Source organism: Mustela nivalis (assembly GCF_964662115.1).
Source record: "Mustela nivalis genome assembly, chromosome: 4".
NCBI classification, from domain to species: domain Eukaryota; kingdom Metazoa; phylum Chordata; class Mammalia; order Carnivora; family Mustelidae; genus Mustela; species Mustela nivalis.
In genome coordinates, this window is record NC_139023.1 from 119,734,761 (window position 1) to 119,750,597 (window position 15,837).

At 37.0% G+C, this 15,837-nt stretch overlaps 1 protein-coding gene across 9 annotated transcripts in view; it reads right to left on the reverse strand.

Annotated features, from left to right (window-relative positions):
• Window positions 1–15,837, reverse strand: part of ARHGAP24 (Rho GTPase activating protein 24) — a 519,150-nt gene that overhangs the window by 12,817 nt on the left and 490,496 nt on the right. For all 9 annotated transcript variants that reach the window (XM_082726640.1, XM_082726641.1, XM_082726643.1 and 6 more), the window contains one exon: window positions 5,190–5,311. In XM_082726640.1, coding sequence (XP_082582766.1) covers window positions 5,190–5,311 — 122 coding nt within the window. The remainder of the gene's footprint in view (window positions 1–5,189; window positions 5,312–15,837) is intronic.

A 15,837-nucleotide genomic window follows, 5' to 3' on the forward strand; every position in this document is an offset into this window, starting at 1 on the left:
CAGGATATATGTCTTGTGCATATTTTCTTAAACTTATCCCTAATTTTTGATATTTATAAGTGTTGCTCTAAAATTATATTTTTATTTCAATTGCCATCAATGTTATTGCATAGAAATAAAATCAATTTTTATAAATTGACATTGTCTCATATGACCTTGGTAAGTTCACTTATTAGTTATAATAACTTTCCTTGTAGATTTCCTAGCATTTCCTACATGAGTTATCATCTTGTCTGTGAATAAACAGAGGTTTGCAACTTCCTAATGTGTGTGTCTTTAATTCCTTCTTAACACTTTCTTGTCCTAGCTAGGATTTCTGATACAGTCGAAGTGCCGGAAGTAGGCTATCTTACCTTATGCTCAATCTTAGGGGGGAAAGCAGTCCATCTTTCACCATTAAGTGTAATATTATAACTAATTTTTTTTTTTACAGGTGACCTTTGTTAAGTTCCTTTTATTTCTAATTTGCTGACAGCCTTTACCATGAGTGGTGTTAGATTTTGTAAAATACCTTTTTTATATCCAAGGAGAGGATTAAAAAAAATTTGTCTGTTAATATGGTGAATTACATTGATTTTTAAATAGCTATCCAAGTTGGCCTTCCTGGGATTAAAACCCACTGGTTTTGGTTCATTATCCTTTTTATATGTTCCTGAAGTCAGGATATTAGGGCCAAAGACATTAAAAAATATCAAATAAAATAAGAGCAAAGGTTAAATATAATGCCTAAGAAATCTATTTGGTTGTTAAAACTATCAAGAAATACAAGGAAGTGATTGATACAAATGTTTATATAGTAAAATAGAGTTATAAGTAAGTGTGGGAGTAAGATGGAGTAATAGGACACAGAAAAGGACTTTGGGATGCTTAAAAAAGTTATATTTCTTGACCTGGGTGGGGATTTCTAGAGTATTTGTCTTATATAACTTCATTACGATGTGTATGTATGTGCATTATTGGTGGTTTTCATTATCATATGCATTCAAATTTTTAAAAAATATTTTATTTATTTGACAGAGAGAGAGAGACAGCAAGAGAGGGAACACAAGCAAGGAGAGTGGGAGAGGGAGAAGCAGGCTTCCCACTGAGCAGGAAGCCCAATTCAGGGCTCCATATCAGGTCCCTGGGATCAAGACCCGAGCTGAAGGCAGATGCTTAGCCAACTGAGCCACCCAGGCACCCCCATATACATTCTATTTTATATTTTAAAAAGTTTTAGAAAACCATACACTAAAGGACCTGTAAGCTTCTATTAGCTTCACATTTTATTCGTCTAATGTCTGCTAAACTCTTCCAAAAGAAATTAAGTTTTCTGGACCAACTAACTCACTGCCCCAAATCTGGTGTTCAGTTGATATTGCCCTAAATATCTGACAAGGAAATGAAGCTGAGTTGATGCAAGCAAACACTTAAAAGCTTTCCTTCTGTCTCATAAGACATAGAGGAGAGGCGCCTGGGTGGCTCAGTGGATTAAAGCCTCTGTCTTCGGCTCAGGTCATGATACCAGGGTCCCCAGATTAAGCCCCACATCGGGCTCCCTGGCTCAGCAGGGAGCCTGCTTCCTCCTCTCTCTCTGCCTGCATCTCTGCCTACTTGTTATCTCCCTCTGTCAAATAAATAAATAAAATCTTTAAAAAAAAAAACATAGAGGAATGAAAATCTTAGAATTTTCAAGAAAGGAACAGTATCAGGAGTATATTTTGTTCTAAATAAGCTCAGAGTAAAAATGAATTACTCATTCTTTCTTCTTCCCTCTTCCTTATTAAATTCTTAAATGTTCAGTTAGTCCAGTTTTTAGAAAACAGCAATACTACTAATGGCCATAGATAGGAAAGGTATTCAAGCAGTAAGTCCTGCTGGAAACAAAAAGAAATAGAAGTTCCTTGTGGAAAATAATTTGAAGCATTTTATCATCTAGAAAACAATTCATATTTCAAACCACAGTTTAATAAGCAGCATTATCTTACAGAAGACCATCTTTTTCTATTTCTTGAAATCAGTCAAAAAAACCCAAAGTTAATAACAATATATAAACTTAATATGTACTGGCTAGAATGTTTTAAATATCATTTGGAGTTGCTCTGCCATAATGGTAGTTAGGATGGCTTTTTATGTACCTGACAGTATACTAGGTACTTTATGTACATTAATTCATTTAAAATTTTTGAATAAAGTTTTACATATGAAAAAAATTTTAAATAGTTACTTAATGAATTTTCTGAAAATTGTATGAGGCTAGATTTGTGAACTAGATTTTTCTAATTCCTGCATAATACTTCACAGCTGATTTGTTCTTATAAGGCTACTGAGGAATCTTTTAGTAAATTATTATGTGTAGTAAACTAAAAAAAAAAAAAAAAAATGCCCAACTCCCAAAGAGAAGATTTTTCCCTTGAAGAACTGGAGTCAATAAATGAAGTTACATTCTCACCAAAATGCTACTAGCCAATAGGATCCAACAGTACATTAAAAGGATTATTTACCATGACCAAGTGGGATTTATTCCAGGGCTGCAAGGTTGGTTCAACATCCACAAATCAATCAATGTGATACAATACATTAATAAAAGAAAGAATAAGAAAAAAAAGAACAAGAACAAGAACATACAATACTATCAATAGATGCTGAAAAAGCATTTTACAAAGTACAGCATCATTTCTTGATCAAAACTCTTCAAAGTGTAAGGACAGAGGGTACACACCTCAGTATCATCAAAACCATCTATGAAAAACCCACAGTGAATGTCATTCCCAATGGGGAAAAACTGAGAGCTTTTCTGCTAGGGTCAGGAACATGGCAGGAATGTCCATTTTCATCACTGCTATTCAACATAGTACTAGAAGTCCTAGCCTCAGCAATCAGACAATAAAAAGAAATTAAAGGCATCCAAATCGGCAAAGAAGAAGTCAAATTATCACTCTTTGCAGATGATATGATACTATATGTGGAAAACCCAAAGACTCTACTCCGAATCGGCTAGAACTTGTACAGGAATTCAGTAAAGTGTCAGGATATAAAATCAATGCACAGAAATCGGGTGCATTTCTTTACACTAAAACAAGACAGAAGAAAGAGAAATTAAGGAGTCAGTCCCATTTACAATTGCACCAAAAACCATATGATACCTAGGAATAAACCTAACCAAAGAGGCAAAGAGTCTGTACTCAGAAAACTATAAAGCACTCATGAAAGAAATTGAGGAGGACACAAAGAAATAGAAAAATGTTCCATGCTCATGGATTGGAAGAACAAATATTGTGAAAATGTCTATGCTACCTAAAGCAATCTATATGTTTAATGCAATTACTATCAAAATAGCATCAATGTTTTTCAAAGAAATGGAACAAATAATCCTAAAATTTATATGGAACCAGAAAACACCTTAAAAACCAGAGGAATGTTGAAAAAGAAAGCCAAAGTTGGTGGCATCACAATTACAGAGTTTAAGCTCTATTACAAAGCTGCCATCATCAAGCCAGTATGGTACTGCCACAGAAACAGACACATAGATCAATGGAACAGAATAGAGAGCCCAGAAATAGACCCTCAACTCTATGGTCAACTAATCTTCAACAAAGCAGGAAAGAATGTCCAATGGGAAAAAGACAGCCTCTTCAACAAATGGGTGTTGGGAAACTTGGACAGCCACATGCAGAACAATGAAACTGGAACATTTCCTTACACCACACACAAAAATAGACTCCAAACAGATGAAAGACCTCAGTGTGAGAAAGGAATCCATCAGAATCCTTGAGGAGAACACAGGCAGCAACCTCTTCAACCTCAACCACAGCAATTTCTTCCTAGAAACATTGCCAAAGGCAAGGGAAGCAAGGGCAAAAATAAACTATTGGGACTTCATCATGATCAAAAGCTTTTGCACAGCAAAGGAAACAGTCAACAAAACCAAAAGACAACTGACAGAATGGGAGAAGATATTTGCAAATGACTTACCAGATAAAGAGCTAGTATCCAAAATCTATGAAAAACTTATCAAACTCAACACCCAAAGAACAAATAATCCAATCAAGAAATGGGCAGAGGACAGGAACAGACATTTCTGCAAAGAAGACATCCAGATGGCTAACAGACACATGAAAAAGTGCTCCACATCACTTGGCATCAAGGAAATACAAATCAAAACCACAATGAGATACCACCTCACACTAGTCAGAATGGCCAAAATTAACAAGTCAAGAAAGGACAGATGCTGGTGAGGATGCAGAGAAAGGGGAACCCTCTTACATTGTTGGTGGGAATGCAAGCTGGTGCAGCCACTCTGGAAAACAGCATGGTTTTCCTCAAAAAGTTGAAAATAGAGCTGCCCTATGACCCAGCAATTGCACCACTGGGTATTTACCCTAAAGATACAAATGTAGTGATCTGAAGGGGCACGTCCACCCGAATGTTTATAGCAGCAATGTCCACAATAGCCAAACTATTGAAAGAACCTAGATGTTCATCAACAGATGAATGGATATAGAAGATGTGGTCTATATATACAATGGAATACTATGCAGCCATCAAAAGAAATGAAATCTTGCCATTTGCAACAACGTGGATGAAACTAGAGGATATTATGCTTAGCAAAATAAGTCAATCAGAGAAAGACAACTATCATATGATCTCCCTGATTTGAGGAATTTGAGAGGCAATGTGGGAGGTTTGTGGGGTAGGGAAGGAATAAATGAAACAAGATGGGATTGGGTGGGAGACAAACCATAAGAGACTCTTAATACCACAAAACAAACTGAGGGTTGCTGCGGGGGAGGGGGGTATGGAGAGGGGGCTTGAGTTATGGACATTGGGGAGAGTACGTGCTATGGTGAGTGCTGTGAAGTGTGTAAGCCTGACGATTCACAGACTTGTACCCCTGGGGCTAATAATACATTATATGTTAATTAAAAATTAAACAAATGGAAAAAAAGTAAACAGAGTTACCATAGAGTTACTTATTTCTCTAGTTTCCTTAGAAGAGAAAAGGTTCAGACCAACCAAAAGAGAGTTGACCGGGAGTGCTTGGCTGGCTTAGTTGCATAGCATATGACTCTTGATCTTGGGTTGTGAGTTTGAACTCCACATTGGGTATAGAGACTATAAATAAGTAAAGTTTAGAAAAAAACAAAACAAACAAACAAAAGACAGTTGATTGTTCTCTTGATGAGGATGTAAGGTAATCATTTACTTACCCTCCATGATAGTCAAAGGATCTTCCACTTTGGGACGCAGGATATTAGGGCCAAAGACAGTGGCCAAGTTCTGCACACTCATTTTGTTCACTCCAGAATAAGACTGTACTTCATCCAAGAACCTGTGTTCAAATACAATTATGAAGACAAAATTATTTAGAAATTCAAACATCTCTCAGTCAAATGTGGGGAAAATATATTACAAATGATTAAGGATCAAACTTGAGGAATCATTCAAATATCATCTCTGGCCTGGTTTAGTTTCCTCTTTCAATCACAGAAACAGGTGTATCTGGATAATGCTAATATGGACAAGAGGTTCAAGAATATGGATTTTCTTCCAATCCTTGTATAAAACATTCAATTTATATGTGTATTCAATGTGAGAAGTATAAAAAGATCATCTGTACAGTCCTGTATTTCAGAGAGGAAAAATCAATCCTCTTTATTGAGTAATTTGTGAGCTTCAAATTTATGGTCTATTAAAAAATGAAATCAAACATGGTTTAAATTAAAACTTTAATTCTACAGATATGAAAAATTATAAGCACATTTTTTTCAACTTATTAGGTGCTAAAGATTAAGGGGCGTGAATTAGACTTTCCTCAAATGATTTTAGTAATAAGGATTGTTTTTGTAGTCTTTCAGCCTTTTTTCATTCCCCACCCTCTCTTCATTTCTAGATTTCATGGTTTACTAATTGTACTGATGAAACAAAGAGGAAGTGAAGAAAAATTTTAAAAGAACTCATTTTTTTTATTTGGTTTTATTTACTTATTTATTATTTCAAAATTTTATTTGAATTCTAGTTAATATGTGAGTAGGATTTACTGATTAATCAATTACTTTAATACCCAGTGCTCATCAAAATAAGTGCCTTCCTTAATACCCATCACCCATTTAGCCCATCCCCCACCCATCTCCCTTCCATCAACCCTCAGTTTGTTCTCTATGGTTAAGAGTCTCTTATGGTTTGCTTCTTTCTCTCTCTCTCTTTATTCCCCTTTCCCCTATGTTCATCTGTTTGGTTTCTTAAATTCCATACATGATTATTTATCTTTCTATGATTTATTTCACTTAACATAGAATGGATAAAGAAGGTGTGTGTGTGTGTGTGTGTGTGTGTGTGTGTGTGTGTGTGTGACCTGGAATATTACTCAGCCATCAAAAAGAATGAAATCTTACCATTTGCAACAACATGGATGAAACTAGACTGCATTATGCTAAGCAAAATAAGAGAACTTAATTATTATTTAAAATAATATATTTTAGGTGTCAGACATTGCACTAACTTACTGAATTCTCAAAGCAACTCTGTGAGGTAGATACTATGATTATCTCCATTTTACAGATGAGACACATGAGGCACCACGGTGACTAAGAATATTCTCTGAGGATATACAAGTAATAGGTGGCAGAGCTGAGATTTGAACCCAGCGTATCTGACTCTAGAGTCTGTACACTTGACCACTCCCCTATGACTGTGAAGAAAGGCACCTGCTTCACATATTCATTATTGTTAGATAGGCTAAACTAGTGTAAAACTGAAAGGAAAAACTCACACCAGTGTAATTTCTTATTTGATTAAGACTTTTAGCTGAAACAAAAAAAGACTTTTAGCTGCTTAAATGTTTCAAGAGGGGCGCCTGAGTGGCTCAGTGGGTTAAGCCTCTGCCTTCGGCTCAGGTCATGATCTCAGGGCCCTGGGATTGAGCCCCACATTGGGCTCTCTGCTCAGCAGGGAGCCTGCTCCCCCACCCCCTCTGCCTGCCTCTTAGCCTACTTGTGATCTCTCTCTCTCTCTCTGTGTCAAATAAATAAATAAAATCTTTAAAAAAAATGTTTCAAGAGAAGTGAAGTTCTCCTACTATGGAGATAAAGATGGGTAATATAGTTCTCAAGGAAGAGCCTTTTCCTTTTTACTTAAAGAGGATGTCCTCCTTTCTCATTCACCACAGCAGCCTGAATTAGTTCAAAATCTTGGGATAGAATCCCGATGTGTTAATGAGTCTGTTATCAGTGAGATGATTTCTTTCCTTTTTCAAAATTTTGAAACCTAAGCTCATATTTGCTTCCTACCATCACCAGAAAAAGTTACAGTAGGAGATTCTGGAATTCCTAATCAGTTACAATTGATGTGAGGTCCACAGTAGCAGGCATTAGTCTTAAACTGCATAGTTCCCAGTCTGCCAAATGTTTACCTAAGCATGACACAAAAAGTATATGTAAATGATAACACTATATTGAATTAAAAATCTGAATTATTTAAAAATAAGCTGAGAGGCTTTTCTTTAAGGTACCTTACAATGACTTGTAGTGCCAACCATCATCTCTTTATTTAAATTTAACTTTTCAATTTTAAATAATTGATGTCTTAATTTTTTAAGGTTTGTTTTGTTTTGTTTATTAAATTTATTTTTTTAATAAACCTATAATGTATTTTTACCCCCAGGGGTACAGGTCTGTTAATCACCAGGTTTACACATTTCACAGCAGTCATCATAGCACATACCCTCTCCAATGTCCATATCCCCACCACTCTCTCCCGTCCCCTCTCCCCCCAGCAACCCTCAGTCTGTTTTTTGAGATTGAGTCTTTTATGGTTTGTCTCCCTCCCAATCCCACCTTCTTACATTTTTTCTTTTCCTACCCCCAACCCCCCCCCCCACATTGCATATCCACTTCTTCATATCAGGGAAATCATATGATACTTGTCTTTCTCCAATTGACTTATTTCGCCAAGCATAATACCCTCTAGTTCCATCCACGTCATCGGAAATGGCAAGATTTCATTTCTTTTGATGGCTTCATAGTATTCCATTGTGTATATATGCCACATCTTCTTCATCCATTCATCTGTTGATGGACATCTAGGTTCTTTCCATAATTTGGCTATTGTGGACATTGCTGCTATAAACATTTGGGTGGATGTGCCCCTTCAAAGCACCATGTTTGTATCTTTAGGATATATACCCAGTAGTGCAATTGCTGGGTCATAGGGTAGCTCTATTTTCAGTTTTTTGAGGAACCTCCACACGGTTTTCCAGAGTGGCTGCACCAGCTTGCATTCCCACCAACAGTGTAGGAGGGTTTCCCTCTCTCCACATCCTCGCCAGCATCTGTCATTCTTGACTTGTTAATTTTGGCCATTCTGACTGGTGTGAGGTGGTATCTCATTGTGGTTTTGATTTGTATTTCCCTGATGCCCAGCGATGTGGAGCACTTTTTCATGTATCTTTTGGCCATCTGGATTTCTTCTTTGCAGAAATGTCTATTCCTGTCCTCTGCCCATTTCTTGATTGGCTTATTTGTTCTTTGAGTGTTGAGTTTGGTAAGCTCTTTATAGATTTTGGATACTAGCCCTTTATGTGATATGTCATTTAAAAATATCATCTCACATTCTGTCAGTTGTCTTTTGGTTTTGTTGACTGTTTCCTTTGCTGTGCAAAAGCTTTTGATCTTAATGAAATCCCAATAGTTCATTTTTGTCCTTGCTTCTCTTGTCTTTGGCGATGTTCCTAGGAAGTAGTTGCTGCAGTTGAGGTTGAAGAGGTTACTGCCTGTGTTCTCCTCAAGGATTTTGATGGATTCCTTTCTCACATTGAGGTCCTTCATCCATTTTGAGTCTATTTCGTGTATGGTGTAAGGAAATAGTCCAATTTCATTTTTCTGCATGTGGCTGCCCAATTTTCCAATCACCATTTGTTGAAGAGGCTGTCTTTTTTCCATTGGACATTCCTTCCTGCTTTGTCAAAAATTAGTTGACCATAGAGTTGAGGGTCTATTTCTGGGCTCTCTATTCTGTTCCATTGATCTATGTGTCTGTTTTTGTGCCAGTACCATGCTGTCTTGATGATGACAGCTTTGTAATAGAGCTTGAAGTCTGGAATTGTGATGCCACCAACTTTGGCTTTCTTTTTCAATATTCCTTTGGCTATTCGAGGTCTTTTCTGGTTCCATATAAATTTTAGGATTGTTAGTTCTATTTCTTTGAAAAAATGCATAGGATTTTGATAGGGATTGCATTAAATGTGTAGATTTCTTTAGGTAGAATAGACATATTCACAATATTTGTTCTTCCAATCCATGAGCATGGAACATTTTTCTATTTCTTTGTGTCTTCTTAATTTCTTTCATGAGTACTTTATAGTTTTCTCAGTACAGATTCTTTGCCTCTTTGGTTACGTTTGTTCCTAGGTATCTTATGGTTTTTGGTGCAATTGTAAATGGGATTGTCTCCTTAATTTCTCTTTCTTCTGTCTTGCTGTTAGTGTAAAGAAATGCACCTGATTTCTGTGCATTGACTTTATATCCTGAATTTATATTACTGAATTCCTGTACAAGTTCTAGCAGTTTTGGAGTAGAGCCTTTTGGGTTTTCCACATATAGTATCATATCATCTGCAAAGAGTGATAGTTTGACTTCTTCTTTGCCGATTTGGATGCCTTTAATTTCTTTTTATTGTCTAATTGCTGAGGCTAGGACTTCTAGTAGTATGTTGAACAGCAGTGGTGATAACGGACATCCTTGCTGTGTTCCTGACGTTAGTAGAAAAGCTTTCAGTTTTTCTCCATTGAGAATGTTATTTGCAGTGGGTTTTTCATAGATGGCTTTGATAATATTGAGGTATGTGCCCTCTATCCCTACACTTTCAATAGTTTTAATCAGGAAGGGATGCTGCACTTTGTCAAATGCTTTTTCAGCATCTATTGAGAGTATCATATGGTTCTTATTCTTTCTTTTGTTAATGTACTGTATCACATTCATTGATTTGCAGATGTTGAACCAACCTTGCAGCCTGGAATAAATCCCACTTGGTCCTGTTGAATAATTCTTTTAATGTACTGTTGGATCCTATTGGCCAGTATTTTGGTGAGAATTTTTGCATCTGCATTCATTAAGGATATTGCTCTGTAATTCTCTTTTTTAATGGGATCCTTGTCTGGTTTTGGGATCAAGGTGATGCTGGCCTCATAAAATGAGTTTGGAAGTTTTCCTTCCATTTCTATTCTTTGGAAGAGTTTCAGGAGAATAGGAATTAATTCTTCTTTAAATATTTGGTAGAATTCCCCTGGGAAGCCGTCTGGCCCTGGGTTTTTGTTTGTTTGGAGATTTTTAATGACTGTTTCAATCTCCTTACTGGTTATGGGTCTGTTCAGGCTTTCTATTTCTTCCTGCTTCAGTTGTGGTAGTTTATATGTCTCTAGAAATGTATCCGTTTCTTCCAGATTGTCGAATTTGTTGGCGTAGAGTTGCTCATAGTATGTTCTTATAATTGTTTGTATTTCTTTGGTGTTGGATGTGATCTCTCCTCTTTCATTCATGATTTTATTTATTTGGGTCCTTTCTCTTTTCTTTTGATAAGTCTGGCCAGGACTTGTCAATCTTATTAATTCTTTCAAAGAACCAGCTCCTAGTTTCGTTGATTTGTTCTATTGTTTTTTAGTTTCTATTTCATTGATTTCTGCTCTGATCTTTATGATTTCTCTTCTCCTGCTGGGTTTAGGTTTTCTTTGTTGTTCTTTCTCCAGCTCCTCTAAGTGTAGGGTTAGGTTGTGTATTTGAGTCCTTTCTTGTTTCTTGAGAAAGGCTTTTACCGCTATATATTTTCCTCTCAGGACTGCCTTTGTTGTGTCCCACAGATTTTGAACTGTTGTGTTTTCATTATCATTTGTTTCCATGAATTTTTTCAATTCTTCTTTAATTTCCTGGTTGACTCATTCATTTTCTAGAAGGATGCTGTTTAGTCTCCATGTATTTGGGTTCTTTCTAAATTTCCTTTTGTGATTGAGTTTTACCTTCAGAGCATTATGGTCTGAAAATATGCAGGGAATGATCCCAATCTTTTGATACTGGTTGAGACCTGATTTACATCCCCGGATGTGATCTATTCTGGAGAATGTTCCATGAGCACCAGAGAAGAATGTATATTCTGTTGCTTTGGGATGGAATGTTCTGAATATATCTGTGATGTCCATCTGGTCCAGTGTGTCATTTAAGCCCTTTATTTCCTTGTTGATCTTTTGCTTAGATGATCTGTCCATTTCAGTGAGGGGAGTGTTAAAGTCCCCTATTATTATTGTATTATTGTCGATCTATTTCTTTGATTTTGTTATTAATTGGTTTATATAGATGGCTGCTCCCATTTTAGGGGCATAGATATTTAAAATTGTTAGGTCTTCTTGTTGGACAGACCCTTTGAGTATGATATAGTGTCCTTCCTCATCTCTTATTATAGTCTTTGGCTTAAAATCTAATTGATCTGATATAAGGATTGCCACCCCAGCTTTCTTCTGATGTCCATTAGCATGGTACATTGTTTTCCACACCCTCACTTTAAATCTGGAGGTGTCTTTGGGTCTAAAATGAGTTTCTTATAGGCAGCATATTAAGGGGTTTTGTTGTTTTTTTTTTTTAATTTTTTATTTTTTATAAACATATATTTTTATCCCCAGGGGTACAGGTCTGTGAATCACCAGGTTTACACACTTCACAGCACTCACCAAAGCACATACCCTCCCCAATGTCGATAATCCCACCACCCCCTTCTCCCAAACCCCCTCCCCCCAGCAACCCTCAGTTTGTTTTCTGAGATTGAGTCACTTATGGTTTGTCTCCCTCCCAATCCCATCTTGTTTCATTTATTCTTCTCCTACCCACTTAAGCCTCCATGTTGCATCACCACTTCCTCATATCAGGGAGAACATATGATAGTTGTCTTTCTCTGCTTGACTTATTTCGCTAAGCATGATACGCTCTAGTTCCATCCATGTTGTCACAAATGGCAAGATTTCATTTCTTTTGATGGCTGCATAGTATTCCATTGTGTATATATACCACATCTTCTTGATCCATTCATCTGTTGATGGACATCTAGGTTCTTTCCATAGTTTGGCTATTGTGGACATTGCTGCTATAAACATTCGGGTGCATGTGCCCCTTTGGATCACTACATTTGTATCTTTAGGGTAAATACCCAATAGTGCAATTGCTGGGTCATAGGGCAGTTCTATTTTCAACATTCTGAGGAACCTCCATGCTGTTTTCCAGAGTGGCTGCACCAGCTTGCATTCCCACCAACAGTGCAGGAGGGTTCCCGTTTCTCCACATCCTCGCCAGCATCTGTCATTTCCTGACTTGTTGATTTTAGCCATTCTTACTGGTGTGAGGTGATATCTCATTGTGGTTTTGATTTGTATTTCCCTGATGCCGAGTGATATGGAGCACTTTTTCATGTGTCTGTTGGCCATCTGGATGTCTTCTTTGCAGAAATGTCTGTTCATGTCCTCTGCCCATTTCTTGATTGGATAATTTGTTCTTTGGGTGTTGAGTTTGCTAAGTTCTTTATAGATTCTGGACACTAGTCCTTTATCTGACATGTCATTTGCAAATATCTTCTCCCATTCTGTCAGTTGTCTTTTGATTTTGTTAACTGTTTCCTTTGCTGTGCAAAAGCTTTTGATCTTGATGAAATCCCAATAGTTCATTTTTTCCCTTGCTTCCCTTGCCTTTTGCGTTGTTCCTAGGAAGATGTTGCTGCGGCAGAGGTCGAAGAGGTTGCTGCCTGTGTTCTCCTCAAGGATTTTGATGGATTCCTTTCGCACATTGAGGTCCTTCATCCATTTTGAGTCTATTTTTGTGTGTGGTGTAAGGAAATGGTCCAATTTCATTTTTCTGCATGTGGCTGTCCAATTTTCCCAGCACCATTTATTGAAGAGGCTGTCTTTTTTCCATTGGACATTCTTTCCTGCTTTGTCGAAGATTAGTTGACCATAAAGTTGAGGGTCTATTTCTGGGCTCTCTATTCTGTTCCATTGATCTATGTGTCTGTTTTTGTGCCAGTACCATGCTGTCTTAATGATGACAGCTTTGTAATAGAGCTTGAAGTCCGGAATTGTGATGCCACCAACGTTGGCTTTCTTTTTCAATATCCCTTTGGCTATTCGAGGTCTTTTCTGGTTCCATATAAATTTTAGCATTATTTGTTCCATTTCTTTGAAAAAGATGGATGGTACTTTGATAGGAATTGCATTAAATGTGTAGATTGCTTTAGGTAGCATAGACATTTTCACAATATTTATTCTTCCAATCCAGGAGCATGGAACATTTTTCCATTTCTTTGTGTCTTCCTCAATTTCTTTCATGAGTAGTTCATAGTTTTCTGAGTATAGATTCTGTGTCTCTTTGGTTAGGTTTATTCCTAGATATCTTATGGTTTTCGATGCAATTGTAAATGGGATTGACTCCTTAATATCTCTTTCTTCTGTCTTGCTGTTGGTGTAGAGAAATGCAACTGATTTCTGTGCATTGATTTTATATCCTGACACTATACTGAACTCCTGTATAAGTTCTAGCAGTTTTGGAGTGGAGTCTTTTGGGTTTTCCACATATAGTATCATATCATCTGCGAAGAGTGATAATTTGACTTCTTCTTTGCCTATTTGGATGCCTTTAATTTCCTTTTGTTGTCTGATTGCTGAGGCTAGGACCTCTAGTACTATGTTGAATAGCAGTGGTGATAATGGCCATCCCTGCCGTGTTCCTGACCTTAGTGGAAATGCTTTCAGTTTTTCTCCATTGAGAATGATATTTGCGGTGGGTTTTTCATAGATGGCTTTGATGATATTGAGGTATGTGCCCTCTATCCCTACACTTTGAAGAGTTTTGATCAGGAAGGGATGCTGTACTTTGTCAAATGCTTTTTCAGCATCTATTGAAAGTATCATATGGTTCTTGTTCTTTCTTTTATTGATGTGTTGTATCACATTGACTGATTTGCGGATGTTGAACCAACCTTGCAGCCCTGGAATAAATCCCACTTGGTCGTGGTGAATAATCTTTTTAATGTACTGTTGAATCCTATTGGCTAGTATTTTGTTGAGTATTTTTGCATCTGTGTTCATCAAGGATATCGGTCTATAGCTCTCTTTTTTGGTGGGATCCTGTCTGGTTTTGGGATCAATGTGATGCTGGCCTCATAAGATGAGTTTGGACGATTTCCTTCCATTTCTATTTTTTGGAACAGTTTCAGGAGAATAGGAATTAATTCTTCTTTAAATGTTTGGTAGAATTCCCCCGGGAAGCCATCTGGCCCTGGGCTTTTGTTTGTTTGGAGATTTTTAATGACTGTTTCAATCTCCTTACTGGTTATGGGTCTGTTCAGGCTTTCTATTTCTTCCTGGTTCAGTTGTGGTAGTTTATATGTTTCTAGGAATGCATCCATTTCTTCCAGATTGTCAAATTTATTGCCGTAGAGTTGCTCATAGTATGTTCTTATAATAGTTTGTATTTCTTTGGTGTTAGTTGTGATCTCTCCTCTTTCATTCATGATTTTATTTATTTGGGTCCTTTCTCTTTTCTTTTTGATAAGTCGGGCCAGGGGTTTATCAATTTTATTAATTCTTTCAAAGAACCAGCTCCTACTTTCGTTGATTTGTTCTATTGTTTTTTTGGTTTCTATTTCATTGATTTCTGCTCTGATCTTTATGATTTCTCTTCTCCTGCTGGGCTTAGGGTTTCTTTCTTGTTCTTTCTCCAGCTCCTTTAGGTGTAGGGTTAGGTTGTGTACCTGAGACCTTTCTTGTTTCTTGAGAAAGGCTTGTACCGCTATATATTTTCCTCTCAGGACTGCCTTTGTTGTGTCCCACAGATTTTGAACCGTTGTATTTTCATTATCATTTGTTTCCATGATTTTTTTCAATTCTTCTTTAATTTCCTGGTTGACCCATTCATTTTTTAGAAGGATACTGTTTAGTCTCCATGTATTTGGGTTCTTTCCAAACTTCCTTTTGTGGTTGAGTTCTAGCTTTAGAGCATTGTGGTCTGAAAATATGCAGGGAATGATCCCAATCTTTTGATACCGGTTGAGTCCTGATTTAGGACCGAGGAGGTGATCTATTCTGGAGAATGTTCCATGTGCACTAGAGAAGAATGTGTATTCTGTTGCTTTGGGATGAAATATTCTGAATATATCTGTGATGTCCATCTGGTCCAGTGTGTCGCTTAAGGCCTTTATTTCCTTGCTGATCTTTTGCTTGGATGACCTGTCCATTTCAGTGAGGGGAGTGTTAAAGTCCCCTACTATTATTGTATTGTTGTTGATGTGTTTCTTTGATTTTGTTATTAATTGGTTTATATAGTTGGCTGCTTCCACGTTGGGGGCATAGATATTTAAAATTGTTAAATTTTCTTGTTGGACAGACCCTTTGAGTATGATATAGTGTCCTTCCTCATCTCTTATTATAGTCTTTGGCTTAAAATCTAATTGATCTGATATAAGGATTGCCACTCCTGCTTTCTTCTGATGTCCATTAGCATGGTAAATTCTTTTCCACCCCCTCACTTTAAATCTGGAGGTGTCTTCGGCCTTAAAATGAGTTTCTTGGAGGCAACATATAGATGGGTTTTGTTTTTTTATCCATTCTGATACCCTGTGTCTTTTGACAGGGGCATTTAGCCCATTCACATTCAGGGTAACTATTGAGAGATATGAATTTAGTGCCATTGTATTGCCTGTAAGGTGACTGTTATTGTATATAGTCTCTGTTCCTTTCTGATCTACCACTTGTAGGCTCTCTCTTTGCTTAGAGGACCCCTTTCAATATTTCCTGTAGAGCTGGTTTGGTATTTGCAAATTCTTTCAGTTGTT